This window comes from Myotis nattereri (assembly GCF_964212035.1).
Source record: "Myotis nattereri genome assembly, chromosome: 7".
NCBI classification, from domain to species: domain Eukaryota; kingdom Metazoa; phylum Chordata; class Mammalia; order Chiroptera; family Vespertilionidae; genus Myotis; species Myotis nattereri.
The window spans coordinates 1,224,335-1,247,297 of NC_138082.1; the positions used below are offsets into that span (position 1 = coordinate 1,224,335).

The window sequence follows — 22,963 nt, forward strand, 5'->3', positions numbered from 1 at the left end:
AGGGGACTTCAGCCAGTGCCCGTACCCCCTGCTGAGGCCCTAGCTGCCCCCCGTACCCCCTGCTGAGGCATCTAGCTGGTCCCTGTACCCCCTGCTAAGGCATCTAGCTGACCCCGTACCCCCTGCTAAGGCATCTAGCTGCCCCCGTACCCCCTGCTGAGGCATCTAGCTGGTCCCTGTACCCCCTGCTAAGGCATCTAGCTGCCCCCCGTACCCCCTGCTGAGGCTCTAGTTGCCCCCCGTACCCCTGCTGAGGCTCTAGCTGGTCCCCGTACCCCCTGCTGAGGCCCTAGCTGCCCCCCGTACCCCCTGCTGAGGCTCTAGCTGCCCCCGTACCCCCTGCTGAGGCCCTAGCTGCCCCCTGTACCCCCTGCTGAGGCCCTAGCTGCCCCCCTGTACCCCCTGCTGAAGCTCTAGCTGCCCCCCGTACCCCCTGCTGAGGCATCTAGCTGGTCCCTGTACCCCCTGCTGAGGCATCTAGCTGCCCCCCGTACCCCCTGCTGAGGCATCTAGCTGGTCCTCGTACCCCCTGCTGAAGCATCTAGCCCAGGGGCACAGTGGCCCTGTCTCCCAGCCCCTGGGGAGAGGTGTTTGGGGATCCCAGGCTGACACTGAGGCCCCCATCAGAGGAGGCTTCTCACAAGACCCGGTAGGAGCCGCACCAAGGAACTGGGGGCGCGGCCAGGGCTCGGGCTGTGGAAGTGCCTTGAGGAGACGTGCTGTGTCAGGGGGACCCCATTTTCCCTCAAGATGCACCTCGCTGTCTCGGCCAGCCCCAGCCCCAGCCCCAGCCCCAGCCCCAGCCCCAGCCCAGCCCCAGCCCCAGCCCCAGCCCCAGCCCCAGCCCCAGCCCCAGCCCAGCCCCAGCCCCAGCCCCAGCCCCAGCCCCAGCCCCAGCCCCAGCCCCAGCCCAGCCCCAGCCCCAGCCCCAGCCCAGCCCCAGCCCCAGCCCCAGCCCAGCCCCAGCCCCAGCCCCAGCCCCAGCCCCAGCCCAGCCCCAGCCCCAGCCCAGCCCCAGCCCCAGCCCAGCCCCAGCCCCAGCCCCAGCCCCAGCCCCAGCCCAGCCCCAGCCCCAGCCCCAGCCCAGCCCCAGCCCCAGCCCCAGCCCCAGCCCCAGCCCCAGCCCCAGCCCCAGCCCCAGCCCCAGCCCAGCCCCAGCCCCAGCCCCAGCCCAGCCCCAGCCCCAGCCCAGCAGACGTGCAGTTTTCACTGAGAACAGGGACCTGCTCCTTCACGTGGGGATGGTGCAATCGGCATGCACGTGCGTTTCTCTTTCTTTTGTGGATTCTTGTTTGAATGCCGTTCATATCAGTCGTTTATCTTGGAGTGAGAAACCATCGAGTGCAAAGTTTTACTTCATCAATATCTTAAACGTGTGTCTCTCCCACGTCTGAGTAGAGGTGTCTCCTCTCCCGGCTCAGCGAGGGGATACCCGTGGCTGGAAGGGCGTACCTTTCAGATGTGCACTCACTCACCCTCGTGTAAAGGGAACGAGAAGAGGTGTCCCCAAGGGCTTTTCCAGAAATGCATTGTTTCGGTTCAGAATAAAACCCAATTGTTTTATACGCCGCACATTCTGTCCCCCCCTGGAAAGCACCGGCCTTTTCCCTTCCTCACGGCTGACCACGTGCGCCTTCCCCTTGGCGAGCGGGCCACGCATTTCCTGTTCAGAAGACGAACCATCGACTTCTCCTTACCCCCGTGATGAGAAGCTTACACCGCGTACCACTTTCTTACGATGCCGGATGGAACCAACCCAGGCTTTTGCAAATGTAAACCTAGAGAATTTTGGTCACAAGCGGTTCGCGTTTGTGGATCCTTTGTACATACTTTGCACATATCTGAAAAGCGAGCGTCTCCCTCGATTCCCCGATGGGTTCGTGTACGAAAGCACAGCGACGTGTATTTTTGAACGCACAGTAGGGCCTTGAGACTTTATAAAGCCCATTTTTACGACGTGTAGGCAGTTGTTTCGGGACCACCCCCTTTTGTAATTCACAGCACACCATGTGGAGCACTTCTCCGCCCTGGCAGTCATCTTCAGATCCCTTCCCGGGTCTGAGTCCTCTGGGATCGACGCCTCTGACTGTTTTAGGGACCTGTGGGCAACCAATACCCCTCAAGACCCCCCCGAGGGTGACGCTCAGAGTCACATCTGCCTTTTGGGGGGATGAGTCACACACTGGCCCGTGCACTTGCTGTCTTTGTAGAGAATCTGACTCTGTGAGTGTCCATCGCAGACCGAGCGCTGACAGCTCGCCCTCTGATTCCAAGCGTTTTTAGCTTTTGTATTCTCTCGTCAGAGGAGGCCCCATCCCAGTGTATACTTACGGCCGTTACTGCTGTATTCACTGCTGAAAACTGGAACCACCTGAAGATCTGTAAAATGTCCCACACAGATCATTAAAGATGATAAGATAAACCTGAAAATGTGCTCGATGCATCGTTCATTTTGGGCAAACGACGACATAGTCCTCTCTAAGTTGTCATTTAATCTGGGAAGAATGCAAGTATTAATTTTTAATTTATTCCACTCCCAACAGTAAGATAAGCATTATACCTCTGAGGACCCCTTGTTTATAGGATGAACTTGATCTCTCTCTCTGCTTGTCGTGTTCTCCAAAGTTCACATAAGATAGACATACTAGTTTTCCTCCAATGAGAAGACTTCTTAAGATAATGGATAGCATGTGAAATAAATTGCAATCCCCGAAATACCCAAGTGAGACGAGGATACGCCACCTCCGTCCCACCTTCGGGAAGCTCTCTGGGCTTTACACCGCAGACGGCGTTTCACCCGCGGCTGTTCGCACTTAGAGCGCCGGCTCCGGCTCTCCTTCGAGGGCCCTGCACTCACTCAGACGCACTTAGGTCCCGGCCCTTTGCGCCTGGGGCTTCAGATGCTCCTTAGAAGCCTCACCCGGTGCCACCTTTGGACAGTTTGTGGAACAGATGAACGTGGGGCTGGAAATACCATGTTAGTTGGTCAGTTCGGACGGGAATTGGGCTCTGAATCCACTCAGCCACACGGTGGCCATTATGACGCCCAACCCTGGCACTGACATGGGCACTTCCATCTGGATCCCTGCCCCATACAAGCCAGGGGGAGCTGCCCTGGCTCAGGGCCTGGCCTCCATGGAGGGGAATCTGGAGTCTTAAAAAAATAAATAAAAAAAAAATATATATATCTCCTATATAATAAAAGCCTAGGTGGCGTAGCACAATGCCCTTGCACGACGTTGTCACAGGATGGCTGCCACAAGATGGCCAGCAGGGGAGGGGAATTGGGGGTGACCAGGCCTGCAGGGGAGGGCAGTGTGGGATCGGGCCTAAACTGGCAGTTGAACATCCCCCAAGTGGTCCCAGATTGGAGAGGGTGCAGGCCGGTTGAGGGACACCCACCTCCTGTGCACGAATTTCATTCACAGGGCCTCTAGTGTATATATATCTCAGAGAAGATGGGAAAGGGAGGGAGAGAAACATCCATGATGAGAGAGAACCATGGATCGGCTGCCTCCTGCACGCCCCCTACTGGGGATGGAGCCTGCACCGGGGCATGTGCCCTGCTTGGGAATTGAACCCTGACCTCCTGGTTCATAGGTCAACACTCAACCACTGAGCCACGCCGGTAGCTGGCCGGGCGGAGTCTGGAGTTTTAAGAGAAAGATGCAGCCCCTGACGAGTCCTGCCGGAGCCAACCCACAGGGAACGGGCGGGGAGAGGGCATCTCATTCATCACAATCGGAGACTCAGCGCCAGGCAGGTGACTTCAGCTGCCGGTCATCACGTTCTCGCCTCCAAAGCAGCGCAGAGGAGGCTGGCCGGTAAGAGCCACAGGGAAGGGAGCTGGGTGGAGCTGGGTGTCTGAGTGAGTTTATCAGAAGTGGCTCGCCCACCAGCACTGGGTCAGGTGGCAGCTAGCCGGGCCCCTTCCTGGGAGCTCTGAGCTGGAACACCGTTAACTACATGGTGCTGCTTTATCTGGGCTCAATAAACCACCTTCGGGGCTTTAAAAAGAAACAGGTGCGCGATGCCAGAGGCATTGACTTACGTATGGTTTTAGCTCAATGTCCAACGCGTTAAGTATTTTTTTCGTTACAAAAGCGTTCAGAGCGCCACTGGAGAAAAGTCGTCTAGAAATCCATCACAATTGTAATTTTAAAAACCAAAAAGTTAATAAACTCCGTTACAAACGGTGAGAAAACCTTTTCACCAAATGTGTGTGTAACAGCCGAGCGTCAGGGCCACCCCTGTGCTGGTGGGTGAACCGCTGCAGGAACACGTTTCTCTGCGTTGCCTGCTCTGGTGGACAAGCATCTTCCTCTTTCTGTGGGGAGAGCTCACGTCTTGAAAAGTAGATGTTGTCTTTTCCTTCCCTTTGTGGACAAAACCTTCCCTGGTGGGACCTGTATTTCCTGGTTCTACACCCATGCTCGCTGTGGCTGTGAATGACATCCCACAGTCCCGCGGGACACGCCAGCTCCCCAGTGGTTTCCTGGAAGTTTCCCGTTCACGTGCTGCTGGCTCTCAGCCGTGCGGACCTCATTAAACCACGAGGCGGACTGCAGCGTCTGCCTCAGACAGCCGGGTGGGTGAGCACGCTCCCGGGAGTCGCGGGCTTGCGACCCTTGGACACGGAGGAGACAGTCACGCACGCTTACGTTTTTGCCGTGGGGCTCTGTCAGCTCCCCTGCTCTCGGACCATCCGAACGTCCTACAGAAAGGTACACGATTCACTACTCTGAGCAGGCTGTGGGCAGAATGTTCTGTGTGTGGTTTACTACTGTAGTAAGAAAACTCAGTGATGGCAGAGCTATCATTAATAAGTTTGACTAGTACAGGAATATTGTCGATAGCTTTCTTTTAGCGGAAAGTAAATTTTACGGCATTGTTGTTTTTCTCTGCTAGCATCCCACACGTATGTGGAAAGAATCCCATTCTATGCTATCAAGTGGAATGTTTGAAAATAGTGATTCAATACAAGAAAAATCTCCTTCCTTCATTTAAGTAATAATAATTATTTTAATCAGCATAAAGTCAGATATAAAAGTTCAAAAAATATTCATAATCATAACATCCTGAACATACTCATCAAAACACCTAACACTTTAAGTCTTATAAAGAGTGAACTAATTTCCTTTATGTGTAGTTAGTTCTTCATGGACAAATAGGCAAAATGACAACAGAGAATTTTATACCCATTTGTCAAAGTATTGCTTTATGTTCTACAAAGAAAACATTTTATGTTCAATATCCGAATATTAGAAAATTCTGATGTTAGCCAAACGTGTATTTTCATAACTGAACTCCTTCCAATGTTTTATATAAAGGGCGAGGCACAGGCCTTCTTGACTGATGATGGCATTTATTTCTAAGTTTCCCCACACAGTTAGCACACCTCGTAGAGAAACCAAGCTCAGTTGTACCCCAACTGACAATAAGATCGTAATCTTCTGGAGGTATTTGGTCTCCTGTTTTCCTCTCTGATGTTGGCACCAAGAATCTTCTTCAGATTGTGGTTGATACGTTTAGAGCCTTTGGTCAGCTTCTGGCTTTGACCGGCATCGTTGACCCGGGGGCCTCCCGTTCCAGGGGGACAGACGTTATTCTCGCGAGCGATAGAAGGAAGAAATGTTTGAGATGGTATTTTCCCAAAAGATCTCGTGGGTAAGTCGTGAAAATACCGGGGGAAATGTTGCCTGATTTTATACTCGTAGATTAATCTTCTTGAATTTGCATCGTCTACGTTGATAGAGTACAGGTCACCTGTGGTCATTTCCTGGTGGGTGTCTGTGGGACGCTGAGGGGTCTTTGACGTTTCAGAGTTAGGTTGGTGGATGCTAGGCAAAGTCCAAGCTCCGTGTTGTTTTACGACTAACCCGGTACCAGGAACAAAGAGCCCTGGTTCCTCCTGCTTCGACAGGTGGGCGGCCTCTGTGTTTGGGACGGAGCGATGTCCGCGTCCGTTCACGGCTGTGTCTTTCCAGAGCAGAGGGTTGTAGATGACTTGTCCGTCAATGGGGCAGGCGTTGCACTTGTGGAATAACCAGCTGTCGATACATTTCCTGTGAAACTTAAAAAAAGGTTATGAGTTAACTGAGGGTATGAATCTCTTGCTTATAATGTATACTGGAGGCCCGGTGCACGAATTCGTGCACATTGAAAGGAAATTAATTAGAAGAAATAGTTTAGAGGTTGGGGAGGGGCTGTGGGAGGTTGGCTCCACGGTGTGTCTGGCCCGTCCTGCCCAGTCCTGATCGGCTGGACCCCAGCAGCAAGCTAACCCTACCGGTGGGAGCATCTTCCCCCTGATGGTCAGTGTGCGTCATAGCGACTTATTGAGCAGTCAACTAATTGGTCAGACACTTAGAATATTTGGCATATATATATATATATATATATATATATATATATATATAATCTATGCAAATTTTCCTGTTTCATTACTGAGTTACTATTAAAACTAGCAAAAATGAAAGGTAATCGTAACTTACCAAGTTTTATAAAAACATGTTGAAGAGGTCCTCTTAAAAATGTAATTGGTTATGGGTTATGCGTTTTTTGAAAACAAAACAGAAAACCACGATAAATGTGGCATAGCTTATAGTATTATTATAGGTCTATTTTATTTTCATAAAATGTAATATACCTATATTATTATTATGTCCATTTTCAACATTGAAATGGGAAGCCTATTATGGGTATTATTTATGTAATTTTGTTTAAGACTAGTTATCTAAGCCATTAATTTTACTCTTTCTAATGAATGAAAAGGAGTAAATAACAAAAAAAAAGTCATAGCCAACAAGAGTTGACTATTGGTCTGATGATGGTGAGATAAAATAAATCACGTTGTTGGGGCGAAAAACAGTCAGACATCTTAAGTAAGGGTGACTCTACAGCTATCCATGTCTGTTTATTGGAACAATTTCATTCCACCAGTTGGTACTCTTACTGCCTTCACCTTCCTCAACCCGCTCCTCTCGGCAGCCACCAGTCCGTCCCCTGTGTCTGCGTGTGTTTCTGTATCGGCAGCGGCAGAATGGCCCCGGGGATTAAAGTCCCGCACAGAGAACAGAGCAGCACCATGGCGGTGCCAGGCGGGCCCTGGGAATACTGGGAGGCACTGGTCAAGGCGATGGCTGCCTAGCTCCATGCTGCACCCGGAACTAATGCGAGATAGTACTGAGGGCAAACTGAAACCTAAAACAACTGAAAACTAAACTCAAATAAGTAAGTTTATTTCAGGAAAAACCTGGTTACCAACTACATGGCGATAAGCAACATTACACTCCGATATTTCAAGTGAGTTCATTTGAAATATTAACCAACTCTGTCAAGTTAAGCATCTGTTTCCTCCAAAGACTCATAAAAATACATTAAAAAGTTAGTATTCTGACCCGGCCGGCCTGGCTCAGTAGCTGAGCATCGACCTGGGAACCAGGAGGTCACGGTTTGATTCCCAGTCAGGGCACCACTGCCTAGGGCTCCACCCCCAAGGCGGCGGGGGCATGCAGGAGGCAGCCGATCCGTGATTTTCTCTCATCATTGATGTTTCTATCTCTCTCTCCCTTCCCCTTCCGCTCTGAAATCAATAAAATATACACATAAAATCTAGTATTCTGTAAGCCTTTCCTTTTGACAGATAACTACGGTAGATGCAAGACTCTAACTTAAAGGGCCAGCCTCTCTTTCCTGGACAGTAGGCACAGGAACGAGCCCTAATCAAGAGGAATCCATTCTTAGGGGCAAGGCTGCCGTTCCGATGGTCTCTCTGCTCCTCTACAGCCATTGCTCCGTTTGAACATCTGCACTTAAACCACGGAGAGAAAGGGGAGGCTTCTGTGGCCCCTTTGCCTGGGAGAGCCGGCCGCAGGGAGAGCGGGCGCGGCGGGGGACCCACCTTGTGGGAGCAGGGGAGCAGCCTGGCGTACTGGCCGGGGCGGAAGGCCTGCAGGCAGAGGCGGCACTGGAAGCCGGGCGCCAGCAGCTTGCTGTTCTTGGTGATCATCAGCAGGGGCAGCGACCGCACCGCCGGCCTCGGCGTGTGCACCTGGCTGGGGGGGTGAGCGGACGTGAGTGCTGGTCCGGGACGCCCCGACCAGGAGGCTCGTCCATAAGGGAGCCACCTCCACAGCGTAATGAACAAACACCTGCTTTCTCGGATGGAAGAGAGTCAGTCTCGGACGGCAGACCGTTCTACAAAGTCTATTGTCTTGATCGTGAACAAGGAGGAACCAACTTTCACATCAACGTCATCAGGAATCAAGCGTAGGCCCAGCCAGCGTGGCATCGACCTAGGAACCAGGAGGTCAGGGTTCGATTCCGGTCAGGGCACAGGCCCGGCTTGTGGGCTCGATCCCCAGTGGGGGGGCCTGCAGGAGGCAGCCGGTCCATGGTTCTCATCATGGATGTTTGTTTCTCTATCCCTCTCCCTGCTTCTCTCTCTCTAAAAGAAACCAATAAAAACATTTTAAAAAAGAATGAAATTTAGTCATTTCAATTTAAAATAGTAACCTGAAAACCAGAGCAGAATTTTGATGAGAATCATACCAATTATTTCAGTCTGAGCCAACAGACTCAGGCTGAAATATATATATATATTGTAAGAGCATACGACTCAACTGGCGCTTCCGTCTGGTGGGAAGGAAGGCGCTCACTGGCCGCGTTAGATGTTCCCGCCGCTGTGATAAGCCCGCAGGTCCTAGTGCACTGGCCTGACGCCCTCACTTCCCGGAGGGGACGCTGACCCCATCGGTATTGCTGGACCGGGTGGCTGAGGCTCTGAAAGGACCAGGCCCATTTTGCACCCAGAGTCACAACCAGCAGAGCTGAGGGCGAAGGCCCCCCTTGTACTCAGAAGCCGCTGGGAACGCACGTCCAGGGCGTTCGTGGGAACAGCCGTGCCTCCTGCTCCTCTGCGGATGCACCGGCGGCTGCAGGGCCCGCTTTCACCAAAGGCACCGAGTCCCAGGGAAGATGTGCCCGTTTCCATCGGCTCAGCGTCCCCTGACCCCCGAGTCTCCCTCCTGTGTGGCACGCTCTCTGTCTCCAATGTCCTTCTGCCGCCAATGCTCGCTGGCCTCCCCGCACATCGCCCGCACCCTGAGCCCTACGGCTCCTCATCCCCTCGGCCAGGGGCCAGGGCCCAGGGAAAGGAGGCAGAGCCTCTGTATGGGCGCATGAAGGGCGGTGGTCCCCAAAGTGCCCACAGGGCATGGGCTAAATATCCCCTGGGTTATGTGTATCTATAATAATAAAAGCGTCATATGCTAATTAGACCAGATGTCCTTCCAGACGTCCTTCCGGATGAAGCCAGGGCTGCGAGGGAAGCCCGGTTCCCAGGTGCCTGCCAGTGGCTGGAGGGAAGAACAGGTCCCAGGTGCCAGAGGGAAGCCGGTGCAGGCAGATGGGGGGAAGGAAGGCCGACTCCTGCACGAATTTTGTGCATCTGGCCTCTAGTATACACTGAGCGGCCAGATTATTATGACCACCCCATCAGTACAATGAAGTGAATTAGTTATGCAAATAATAATAATAATAAAACCTTGAGAGTACTTGCTTAGGAAGTTTTCAATATTCAGTATTTTTGGAAGTGTCAATGAAGTACTGATGGGGTGGTCATAATAGTCTGGCCACTCAGGGTATATATACATTTTGTTTGATTAATTCACTGAAATTATTTTTTAAAAAGTATTCAATTTTATTCCACCCTTTAAAAATGACCTTTTGCATATATTTTATAATGTAGGTAGTAGGTTAATAAAAGCAGCAACTTTGATTTTTTTAGTAGTTAAGGGGTATGACACAAGGTCTGGGGGCCTGCCCACTGGAGAACAGTCCCGTCTGTGTTCTGATCACAGCCAATTGCTCGGCACTCTCCCTGCAAGAGGGTGTGTGTGTGTGTGTGTGTATGTGGGTGGGTGGGTGGGGGGGGGTGAGGCCCAGGGACCGCCTTCCCGCAGGGCCAACCACGTCAGAGCAGACCTCAAATCCCCCTGCAGGGGTCCTTTTCTTCTTTCTCTTTAAACCACTTTATTATCTCAAACTTTACTGTTGACAGTATTACATGTGTCCCCCTTTTCCCCATGGACCCCTTCTAGCCCCCCCTCTCCCCCCGGCTGCCCCACCCTACTGTCTGTGTCCATGGGCCGTGCACACACGCACACAAGGTCTTTGGCTGATCTCTTCCCACCCGCCCCCACCTGCCCTCTGAAAGTCATCACTCTGTTCTATGCTTCCGTGTCTCTGGATCTACTTTGTTCATCGGTTTATTTTGTTCATTAGATTCCACATATGAGTGAGGTCATGTGGTACCTGTGTTTCTCTGACTGGCTTATTTCACTTAGCATGATACTCCCCAGGTCCCTCCATGCTTCTCAAAGGGTGAGAGAGCCTTCTTTCTACTGCTGCAGAGTGTTCCACGGCGTAAGCGGACCCACAGCCTTCTTACCCACTCACCTGCTGACGGGCACTTGGGCTGTTTCCAGATCTTGGCTATTGTAAATGGTGCTGCTGTGAACATAGGGGTGCACACATAATGTGTCAGTTTAAATTTTACATTTATTAAGATGATCATTGAATTACTGTACTACTTCCACAGGACCTAGTGCAACCTCTGGTAGAATTAATACTAATGACAGACGGCGTGACTGGAATATTTGCCGTGTGTGTTAACTCCCTTCAGACTCACAGAAGTCCTGCGCAGCTGGTTTTAGAGTCATCCCCATTGCAAAGCGGATGTCACTGCCCGAAGGCAGGCAGCTGACCTGGCTGCCCTGGGCCTGGGTTTACGCTGTCTGACCCCAGGCCTCGCTCCCCCCCTGCTTATGGCAATGTCCCCTGGCCTGTAATGAGGACTCAGCATGTATTTATCGAACAAAGGACTGAATGAAACTTGTCAAACTCAATCGTTACGTAAGTACCCCACGTCCTCCACGAAATTTCACTGAGAAGCTCACCCTGGCTTTTCTTGAAAATGTGGTGTCTGTTCTTCTATGTCATTGCTAATGTCTCTGTATTTTCCAGTCTCATCTGATCTCTTTTCTAGCAATTTCCATCTTTGATTTCTCTTCTGTAATAGAGAAAACGTACATGTTTCTGTGCCGATCACAAACACTTTTATTTTGCGAATTAAAGTTCACAGGCTGCATGTCAGTAACAGGATATGAAACTCAGTCTGTAATGGTCAGATCTCTTTAAGAATGCATCGTCAGGTCCGATGGCTGTCCTGACGGCTGTGTACAACGCTGCTACTGTGCTGGGTTTTACAGATCACGAATGTACGTACCGATTGCCTGGCACGTCCCTGTGGAGAGAGCTCTCCAAAGAGTAAGGTCCTTGGTGTCTATTCAGTCTCATGTCACTCTTCTCCAGAGTGCCATCCAGTCCTGCTGTTCTCAGATGCCCTTCAGTCCGTTTCCCAGGGGACCCACACAGTGTCCCTCGGGGACACTCACCTCCCGGAAGGTGAACGCGTGGGAGCCGTGGCCGCAGCTGCGGAAGCAGTCCTGGCACAGGTGGTACTCCTCGCACTGGGTGCACCTGGACACGCGCGCAAGGAAAACCCAATTATTTGGATGGTTTGGGATGAAGAATTCTGGCCAGAATTTCCTGGGAACCAGGCAGACGTGCCGAGGAGGCCCCTCTAAACGTCCCACCTTGTGTTAGTTTCCTGTTGCTATGGTAACAAGCGTCAACACAGGTAGCAGCCTGAGCAATGCCCGCTTATTAGCTATCGTTTGGTAAGACGAAGCCTGGCTGAAACCCAGGGGCCAGGAGCTTGTATTTCCTCTTGGACGAGAGCGCTCTCCTGTCAGTCCACCTTCCCGGCCGCCCGCCTTCCTGCTCCTCCTGTGACCCCCCTCTTCACCTCAGGGAAAGCGGGGCAGCACCTCTGAGCCTGCCCTCCCGCTCACAGTCACAGCGCCCCCCTCTTCTGTGTCCCCTTGTCCCATCCCCTCCGAGAGCCCTGAGCTGACCCTGGCCCAGGGGACGCAGGCGAACGAAGGGCTGTGAGCGAGGGGGAGGGGCTCGGAGTAGGGCTCTGAGCGTGGGAGTTTGTCCAGGACCATCAGCAAAGCCGGGCCCAGGACCCCAGGGCGGTACCACTGGGCATCTCGCTGGTGGGGTCAGGGGCTGGGGGTTGGGGGGGGCTGTGCAGAGCCCTGCCCTTGGGCGAGGGAAGAGCAGGAGACAGTGAAGTTCTGGGTCCTGGCCCCCTACCTCCCAGTCTGGAAACCCTCCCCACAGGCCCATCGCCCATCGGGCAGGGAAAACACTCCGTTAGGAGGGGAGGCGGGAGGCGGCCAGATGCCTGCGCCCCAGGCTGCGGACACTCACTTGTAACACGGCCCCTGGATCGGGCACCGCTTGCAGCCGTTGCAGGGGATGCCCAGCTGCTTGTCCAGCCGCTCCTTCTCCGCCACGGTCACCAGTTTGCTGGCGTTTTTGAATTCCTCCAAGATCAGGCTTAAGGGCGCAAAGTCTTCCCGGCACAGCGGGCATTTCAGCATCGACGTGCTGGACACCGCGTCCTGGTAGTTGGCCAGGATCTTCATGCATTTGATGTGCACGTTATTGCCACAGCCAAACCTGTGAGAAATAAAGCGAGGTTGCCATCTGTGTACACAAGGTTCTGCAAATGCGTGTCAAGACAATGTTCTCTGCTACCTTCTTTATTTCCCATAAAAACAGACCCCGAGCTTCCAGCTACAACGCGTTTGCTTATGTCAACGCCCACTCTATCTTCTCCTGTATGTCTAGTCTGTCATCTTTAATTTACTGCATCAGAATTCCAAGCTAACTGCCCCCATTCAATGAAATGGTGGTAAAAAATTTTGCAGCATGAAAATATCTTCCATTTGTAAAGTGAGATTGCACATAGTATTAACAAAAAGGAACATTATAACAATGATTACTTTTTAAAAAATATATATTTTTATTGATTTCAGAGAGGAAGGGAGAGTGAGAGAGAGAAACATCGATGAGAGAGAACCAGCGATCTGCTGCCTCCTGCACGCCCCTCACTGGGGACCGAGCCCGCAACCGGGAATGGAGCCCTGAGCTGCCGGCTCCTAGGCCGGTGCTCCACCATGGAGCCACACCGCCAGGGCCTGCTCCCTTTTTAAATAAGAAGCACGCTGGGAGCAGGCTGCCACCTTCTCTTTCTGGAAACCCCGAGGTATGCGGCAGCACCCAGTGACCGTCTCCTGAGAGACACAGTGTTTGGGGAAGTGGTGAAAACTACGTGTGGACACAATTCTGGAAAATGACCGGGAGGGAAAACAAAGAATGAAAAAATGCTCCATCGCCAACGGCTGTCCACACTTTCCAAATCCGCTGCCTCCGAGAACGCTGGCGGCGACACTTAATGAGCCGTGGGTGACACTCTGGATTATTAGGTTTACAAACAGAGCTCTGAAAAACAGAATCTTCTTTTTTATCATTTAAAGTAAAATCATCTTTACTTTTGGAAAACTCTCTGTAACTACTCTAAACCATGGCATTTATTCGTGTGTTCAAAGAGAAACGTCAAGAATATTCGACTTTAATAAACTTAAAGTGAAACGAGTAGAGTTAGGTTTCCATTTTCACCCTTTAAAATGTAGCCCAGAAATAGTCAGAGTAAGAACAGGACCTCCCACAACATATACATTAGGAGACAAGAGAAGGCCAAGGAGCCCTGGCCGGTGTGGCTCAGTGGCTAGAGCGTCGGCCTGCGGACTGCAGGGTCCCAGGTTCGATTCCGGTCAGGGGCATGGACCTGGGCTGCGGGCATATCCCCAGTAGGAGGTGTGCAGCAGGCAGCTGATCGATGTTTCTAGCTCTCTCTCCCTCTCCCTTCCTCTCTGTGAAACATCAATAAAATATATTTGGGAAAAAAAGAGAGGCCAAGGAAACACGGCGTCTACATGTCTGTTTGCCGACAGCGTGTCACCCGGGCCGGCTACAAACACATGGCACTAGGATGTTTTCCCAGATGCAGGCGGGAACAGCACCTGCAGAAGGTGACGGGAAGCCTCTTCTCCAGCAGCAGCTCCTGGCAGATGGAGCAGATGTCCTCGGGGCCGACCTCCTTCTGCTTCGCGCCCCCGTCGCCTTCCGTGTGCGCACGCGGGTCGCTGGCTGGTTTGGGGGCAGATGGCAGGTGGCCCACCCCCCGAAGCAGGTCGTCGATCTCTCCTTCCACCAGGCCCAGCTGCGAAGCGTCTAGCGGACACCCCCCCCCCCCGGACCCCGTGTTAAAGTCCAGCAGCAGCATGAGGGCGGCACAGACGTCGCGCCTTGTGCTGCAAGTCAGCCTTTCGTTCCAGTGCCAGGAGGACAGTGCGGGCTGAGTGACTACATCGCCTTTGCCACTGTTTTGTATTCCTTCCAGAGCCAAACGGTCAGAAAAGACTGATTTATAAAAAGAGTGGACAGTACCTCACTTTCCTTACTACCAGAGCCCGTGCAACGAGTGCATTTGAAGGGTTTTGGATTAATTGTAGGATTATAATTTGTGAACCTCAAAATAGTTAGTATAAAAGCACATACAACTTACATTCATGATTCCTTGGAAGCTTGAATTTTTTCAACAAGATCCTAAGATTCACAAGTAGAAAAACAAAACAACACGTTTATTTCTGATAGGACCTCAAAAATTACCTCATTGTAATTTTAGAGTAGGAATGGCATTCTAGAATTCACACTACTGGATGCAGAGGATAAACTGAAGACCCTCACCAGCTTTGTTATGAAAGCAGTCACATTTATGTTTTAAAATGAGCACGTGTGAAAAAAGTATGATAAATGGAAACGAAAGACATTTACAGCAGGGGTCCTCAAACTACGGCCCGCGGGCCACATGCAAATACAAATATTGTATTTGTTCCCGTTTGGTTTTTTTACTTCAAGATAAGATATGTGCAGTGTGCACAGGAATTTGTTCATAGTTTTTTTTAAACTATGGTCCGGCCCTCCAACGGTCTGAGGGACAGTGAACTGGCCCTCTGTTTAAAAAGTTTGAGGACCTCTGATTTACAGTAAAGGAATTTGCCGGACGGGGTCCAGGCATTTCTTCATGACATCAGGTCCTTTGCAGAGAGGCTAGTGGGGGAATTCGGGGACTCACAGGACCCTTTAACTTTCCCAGACGTCTCCTCCTCCCAGAAATGGAGTGATTTTCTGGAGAGAGCACCAAATGGCTATTTTCCTACATGAGCCATTGTACTGTATGACAGGAAAAATATTTTCAAAATTACCAATGAAAATGGAATATGACTATTTTTTAAAAGTGGGTAACATATATATATATATATATATATATATACACATATATATATATATATATAAAATTTGTACTGAATATATTAAGTATATTTCAGTATATTAAATACTTGTATCACATCTCCATCTGGTTTATAGGTGATATACAGTAAAACCTGAGCTACGTGACATAAGTAACAGGAAAGACTGCCTTGCCCCGAGGAAGCTGGCAGAAAATAAAAATGGGAAAAAAGGTATTTTAATGATAATAATAATAAAAGCAAACAGCAAGTTTTGAAAGGACCATGTTTGATAGCCTTACGCTAACCAGAGCAAGTAACTTGTTAGTAGATGCTCAGTAAAAACTGATCAAAACAAAAAATTTGGTAAATAAAAGCATTAGGAATAACGGATGTTACACTGTATTTTTTTAAAAACCTATAAACAAAAAGCATTAGAAATACGAGATGCACAGTATTTTCTTACAATCTTATTGATGTTTTTCTCTCTCAGATATCAATCACAAATTTTCTATAATAATATAATGAATGACTTTTTGACATCAGTATAGTAAACAAAACGAACTGAGTTAAACTAAATGCACACTTATTACTTTATTTCTGGAATTCCCTTACAAGTAGGTTCTGACATTAGAGGACAAATTTCAGATTTGATAGAAGAATCTCCAGTTAAGTCCTACTTCTATCTGGAAAGATAGTGTCAAATGCTTATTGGAAAGGAGAACAATCAGCTAAAGAATATACACGCTAACCAAACGCATAGTTATCAATGACGTGAATGGTCAGGGAGTCTTTCCCTGGCTTATCGATTTCATAATTGTACGTAATGAGTACACACACACTGATTTTTATTAAAAATGTTAACCTTCAAAACACGTAGAGGTGGTAGTATGTTTTAAGTTAAGCCGCACTTATGAGTGAATAGAACACGCTGGAGTATACTGATGGGCCGGACCGTTTTGCCTGTATTCGTCCCCAGCACCGACCTCCTTCCACCCCGCAGGGCTCACCCCGGGAAGGGCACCCGCCGGGGGAGGCCCCAGCTGTCCCTGTGGGAGGCGGTGTGGCTGCCACTTACCAGCAGATGTGCCTGCACAGCTCCCGTCTTTTCTGAAACGTGGGGCAGTTACAGATGTGCGGGTTTCCGAGGAAAACCTTGAAAGCAAAAACGCACACTTTCTAAAGCTCCAGGCAGCTTGTGGGGTTAGGGCAGTGGTCGGCAAACTCATTCGTCAACAGAGCCAAATATCAACAGGACAACGACTGAAATTTCTTTTGAGAGCCAAATTTTTTAAACTTAAACTATACAGGTTTATTACTATACATTGTTATTAACTTCATTAGGGTCCTCCTACGCTGGCCTTTGCTAAAAACGTCCTCAATCTGATGGAGGTACGTTCGCTGAGGTCGACCCCTTCCAACTCTCCCATCCACACTCGTCTTGTGTACTTGTTTCGTCTATCAGTGGTTGGCGAACCGTGGCTCGCGAGCCACATGCAGTTCTTTGGCCCCTTGAGTGTGGCTCTTCCACAAAATACCATGTGCGGGCGCGCATGTAATGTGCGATTGAAACTTCGTGGCCCATGCGCAGAAGTCGGTATTTTATGGAAGAGCCACACTCAAGGGGCCAAAGAGCCGCATGTGGCTCTCGAGCCGCAGTTTGCCGACCACTGGGTTAGAGTAAAGCTAAGTGAACAAATGATTAGATTACAGGAGATTTCAAGGGGTAATCCAGCCCCCGTCACTCTGAAGGGTTTCCTCTCGGCTACAGGGCACCTTAGTTCTTGAGGCCTCTGGTGCCTCACGCCCAGCATCCTTGGCCTTCGCCTCCGTCAACAACGTGCATGGTCACCCAAGACTGTTTTTAAATGGCCTATACTCAGGCAAGGGGAAAGAAGGTTAATTTAAAAAATCTCTCTTCTGCCTTGCAGTGAAGCTAAAGATCTTTCTAAGATTTTGGGTTTTTGTGTGTTTGGTGCATTGGAATGGGTGAGTTTATTTTATTTAAGTTGCTCCAAGGAGACTAATTGTGTTCACTACGTCTACCTTGGCTGAGCACAGTGCGTGCGGTGCTGTAAGCAGAGTGATCAGAGGATGTACTAATGGAAGAAGCGGTGAGGAATCCGCAGTCACTACCCCAAGTGATTAAAAACCACTCGGTTTCCACGCCGGCCAGCGGCTGGGGGTGGCGTGGTGGCTGCTGGCTGAGCGGTGAGGGTAGGATGTGCGGATATCCCAAATATCCGCGGGCTTTTCTTGAGGGTCTTATAGCTTGAGTGACTAATGGGTCGGGGAAAACCGTTCGGATGTTTAGCAAATACAGCCGGTCTGCAGACAGAGGGTCCACTTTCCAGGTCGTGTGGTGCGGGGCAGGTGCGGGGCAGGTGCGGGGCAGGTGCGGGGCAGGTGCGGGGCAGGTGCGGGGCAGGTGCGGGGCAGGTGCGGGGCAGGTGCGGGCCGGACGGTCTCAGGTCGCTTCGCCCGCAGACCTCGCGTTCAGACCACGGGCTCCGCTCTCCACCCGCAGGTCCGGGCGCCCTCCCCCGGCGGGTGCGACCCGGGTCCCAGCTCCGCCCGGACCTTTTCCGAGCAACAGGTCCCTGCGCCTGCGCCTCCCCGGGCCTGCAGCTCCCGCGGCCTCAGGGATGGGGGAGCGGGGGGAGGGGGGCGCCGGGGGAAAGGTCAGGCGGGGTCGGGATCGGAGGGGCGGTCGGCGGTCGGGGGCCGTTACTCGGAAGTCCCGGAAGGCGGGCTCCTCCTCGCGCAGCAGGAAGCCGGTCGGGCCGGTCTCCCGCAGGAGGTAGATGCTGCCGCGCAGCGCCCGGTCCTGCTCGCGGCTCAGCCGGCGGCCCGGGTGTCGGCGCCGCGGAGCCTGGGAGGGGCCTCCGCGCAGCATCCCCGCCGCCGGCTGTTGTCCGGGCGACGCGCCGCCGGTTGCCGGGGTGACGGGGCGGGACCGCGGGGTCCCGGCGTGCCTTGCGCCGCGCGGGGGCGGGGCGGGGGCGGGGGCGGGGCCGGGGGCGGGGGCTCCTTCCCGCGGGACCGGGACCCGGAGGGTCTGCAACATCCGCCGCGGGCGCAGGAGGAGCCCTGGGCGGGGCGCGGCGGTGGGTCTCCGGTCCTCCCGGTCCCGGTCCCAGTCCTCCCTCGGGTCCCGCGGGCCGGGCGGCGCGGGACGGGGACGGGCGCGCAGCCGGGTTGGGCTCCGGTGCTGCAGCGATGCTGTGAGCCCTTGTCTGGGTCGGACCCGAGCCATCGCGGCGCCGACAGACCCCGCGCCTTCCCCGCGCCCCGAGGAGCCTGCGGGTCTGATCGGGTCCCGGGCGGCGCCCCACCACACGCTGCCCCCGTGTCCCAGGGGAGCCCGTAAGGGGGGTCAGGAGAAGGCGCCCCATCAGGGGACCCCCCCACGGAAGCCAGGGGAGCCGCTGGGCGCCCCGCACGGAGGATGGTCCCCTCCGTCCCGGGGAGTCAGGCAGCCCTGGCGGCAGCAGGAGGGAGAGGCTGGAGGGGCCGCCTCACCCGAGCGACCAGGTCAACACCATGGACCCCAGTCTGACTCAGAAGGGGCGCGCACGGGACCAGACGCCCAGCTCCGCCACCCACTGAACGGCTGGATGGCCACGGAGGACATGCTAACCAGGAAAAGCTCACCCTGAAGCCAAAAGAAAGCATACCTCGAAGTCCCGTAGCCTATTTATTAAGACATAATTTTAAACATTCAAAGTAAATGAGTGACAACCCACACTTTCTAAATAACTGAAGACACTTCAACAGCCATCCACTCTCTCCATAGATGTGTGTGTATCTATCCAGCCATGAATACAACATACTCCATATGTATATATACACTTATATGTAAGTATATCCTATATAATAAAAGGCTAATATGCAAATTGTCCCCTCAGCCTGGAGTTCGACCAGGGAATGCAGCCTGGAGTTGAACCAGGGGCCCCGCCAACCACCTGCGGCCCCTCCCCAACCCAGCCCAGGCGATCAGGGTGGGCTGGCCGGACCCACCTGTGCACGAATGTGTGCACCGGGCCTTAGTATATACATATATATTTCCATATGTATTTTATCTCCATTTATATTATATATATAATATATAGTTACTTAAGAATGCCCTTGAAAACAGCTTTAAAAAAACAATAGTAAATGGGAGAAAAAAAGGGGACATATGTAATACTTTTAACAATAAATATTAAGAAAAACAATAGTAAATAATTGGTAAAACAGTTGTGTTTTACTTAATGCAATTAGATAATGACACACCGTGTGTAAGTGATAAACAGCGTTTTCAGGAAGGTTATATGTTTAAGACACAATAGTCATTGTGTAAACTGAATGTAGGTTCAGAAGTTCCATTTGGGGGGATGATGAAAGTAGCAATGTTCACGCTTTCCCAAAAATTAGCAAGAGAAAGCACAGATGGCTAGACAGAACGCCTGTCTCGCTGCAAGACGTTTGTTTCGGTAACTGTCAGTTAAGACTTGAAAAACAACATTTTTAAAGCCAGGTGACTGTCCCACATGCTTGCTTCATTTCTTAAGAATGTGTTACAGGGGTGACATTTTGCAAATATTAAATTGGGGAATTAAATTCTCCTTTGAATCCACTGTGTTCCCCTCCAGGTTACATTTTGAAACATATTGCCCCAGAAAGAGGAAAGGGGTTAGTCATCTGTAAACTTCAAACATATAAGATATGTATTAGCCCCTTTAGCAATACAATCTGGTCACGAAAGACAGGAAGTAATAAACTACTATTGCTCCAGATGGAGATAGACAAGACTGGGCCTGGAGTGCTAGAGGTTGGAATTGTGTGGAAGCGAATGCCCTGAGGAGGTGGGAGGAGGAGTGACTGACGAGTCAGAGGAAGAAGCCAGCTGCCAATCTCAACATGGGAGTGTGCGTTGGGGTGTTGGTGGATTATGTGGAGGGAGGGACTGAAGCATGAGATGGGTTTGGGAAGTCTGAGAACACCTGGGGCGGGAGTGTGGGGAGAGAACGTAATACTTTTTGCAGAGAGAGAATGTGAGTGGTATATTTTCTGTGGTCTTGAATAATCTAAATAGTCTTAAAATTGGTTTCACAGGTAAATGACAATTTGGTTGGGTATAAAATACTTGGATTAAAATCTTTCATCTGCAACTCTGAAGATAATGCTATATATTCTCAGGTGATCCATGATTTAGAGGGTGTAAGTCTGAGACTAGCCCAGTTTTTTTTTATCTTTTAAGTAATGGCAACACCTCTATTCCCAAAGCTTAAAAATTCTCAGTATCTCACACTCCAATGAGGATCATTTCAAGAGCCGTTTTTCATTAATTTTTCTGGCACTTGGTCGACCCAGTGTCTTCGTCTGTGATATTAGTGATATTGCTTCTGACGTATTGCTTCAGATTCTTTTTAAGGAACATACATTAGCTGTATTTTGTATCTGATTTTATTTGCTTGTTTTTGGTCATTCTTATCTATTATTTACTCTTTCATCATTTCTTCCTCACTCTTTTCTTTGAACTGGGATTTTCTGTCACCCACTCCTATATGATCTAGTAACCAAAGGTTAGAAACTTAAAAGAGATCAAATAACTAAAAGGAACAAAAATTTGAGGAAGAAACAGACTCAGCAGAGAGAAGCAACGATGAACAATTTCGCATAATCTTTTCAGAGGTGTGTGCACTGAAACCATTAAAAGCAAAAGGAACAGAATGGTACAATTCGGAAATATTAAGAGAGCAAAGAAGAGCTTTTAGCAGCTTAGGTTATAACACACACACACACACACACAGACACACACACAGACACACACACACACAGACACACAAACTTAACAGGATTATAAGGGCTAAGGAAATCTTCCTCACAAATAAAGCAACAACAAGATCCAACTAACTACCACTACCACCAACAAAAAACAAAGATGTAGAATTTCAGTGAGAAAGTAATATTGTAAGATAGTACAAGAGTTCTAATACCTCATTAATAGAAATTATAGAAAAAAACAACAAAGAAAAGAAAACATTAAAGAAATAATTTAAGATATTCAAGGTAACTCATTGGAAAGGGCTCACCGAGTGTGACATACACGGTGAGATGGGAGTGTGGGTGAGCTGGGCACTGACCAGCTCCAGGGGTACCAGGCGAGGTGGGGGTCCTCCCCCCCTGGGTGCTGGGGGTGGGCTTCTTACAAAATCCTGAGAAAAGGATCTGAGACGCACAGGGGAGAGTGATTGCTGTTTGCACGGAGTCACACCCCTGGGTTTCCAGAGTCCCGTTTCCCCAGCCCTTCCAGTCACAGAAGGAGTGTAGCTGGGTTTCCGTGGAGCTAAGATCAGAGCCAGTGTCCAGAGGTTGGAGCCGCGTCCAGCCCAGCATCAGGCCAGCTGCAGCCCATTAGTCCACTGTGTGGGGTCTGCATGGCCGTGGGCCACGTGGGAGGAGGCCAGGAAGCGGGAGCAAGAGAGCCCATAGGCCAGGAGCCCAGGGCAGCAGGCCAAGAGGAACCGAGAGAGTCCAAGAGAGGGGCCTTCCTCATTCAGGGAATTCAGCACCAAATCTTCATGCCCTTTCAGTGGCCACGCCCATTCTGGCCACTGACCCGTTCCCAGGTGTGACTGACAGGCAAGTACCTTCTCTATGTCACCCCAGCTCTACTGGGCATGTGTCTGTCTTCCCTCTGTCCAGTCCCCCCCCCCCCCCCAGTGTTTTGCAAGGAACATGCCTATAATGTCTGCCCCCCCTTGCTCTTTTCCTGTTATGAATAACTAGTTAGTTACAAGTGTATCATATTTCTGCATGTATTTGCCCAATTTTCCCAACACCGTTTATTGAAGGGACTCTCTTGACTCCATTGTATGCCCTTGCCTCCTTTGTCAAATAGTAAGTGAGCGTAATGACTTGGGTCGGTTTCTGGGTTCTCTGTTCTGTTCCATTGGTCTATGGGCCAGCGCCAGGCTGTTTTGATGATGGCTTTGTAGAATACCTTGAAATCTGGTTTCTCTTTCTCAAAATTGCTGCAGCTATTCAGGGTCTTTATTTTGGTTCCATGTAAAGTTTTGCAGTATTTGTTCTAGCTCTGTGAAATATGCGGCTGGTATTTTAATGGGGATTGCATTGAATCTGGAGATCGCCTGGGTAGTGTGAACATTTTAATGATGTTGATTCTACTAATCCATGAACACGGCATATTCTTCCACTTGTTTACATCTTCTTCTATCTCTTCCATAGCCACTTTTAATCTAATTTTATAGAGCTTGGTGAGGGGTTATTATTTGAGACCCAATGTAGCATCTGCTTTCAAGTAATTTCTTACTAAGTTGGCCCCAATGCCATATTGTCTTTTGGCATATATTTATGATATCCGCACCCTGTGTGTGTGTGTGTGTGTGTGTGTGTGTGTGTGTGTGTGTGATTTAGACTACAGGTTAAGTGGGAAAAACTTAAAAATGTGAATTCCTCGGCAGCCCTGGGAACTTGTATTCCACTAGGTGTCAGCGTAGCACTGTGAGTAGCTGGGTGAACATGAAATCGTTGCTTGTTCCTGAACATGTTTCTGGTGATCTTTCCAAGGATGGTGATGGGAAATGCAGATTTAATAATGCAATCATCGCATGTATTATAGCAATCACCGCCTGCCCAAATGCTCATTTTATGTGACCTACTCACGTCAGTGCCAGCTGCTTGCTTTA

At 50.6% G+C, this 22,963-nt stretch overlaps 1 protein-coding gene across 1 annotated transcript; it reads right to left on the reverse strand.

Moving 5' to 3' along the window:
- Positions 1-5,416: 5,416 nt before the first annotated feature.
- ZSWIM2 (zinc finger SWIM-type containing 2) lies at positions 5,417-18,525 on the reverse strand (the record flags this gene model as incomplete). Its single annotated transcript, XM_081095981.1, has 9 exons — positions 5,417-6,073; positions 7,904-8,057; positions 10,962-11,074; positions 11,460-11,544; positions 12,343-12,594; positions 14,001-14,211; positions 14,546-14,586; positions 16,348-16,424; positions 18,001-18,525. The coding sequence occupies 9 exons, from the start codon at positions 18,523-18,525 to the stop codon at positions 5,417-5,419; spliced, it is 2,115 nt and encodes a 704-aa protein (XP_080952107.1).
- Between the last annotated feature and the right edge of the window lie 4,438 nt (positions 18,526-22,963).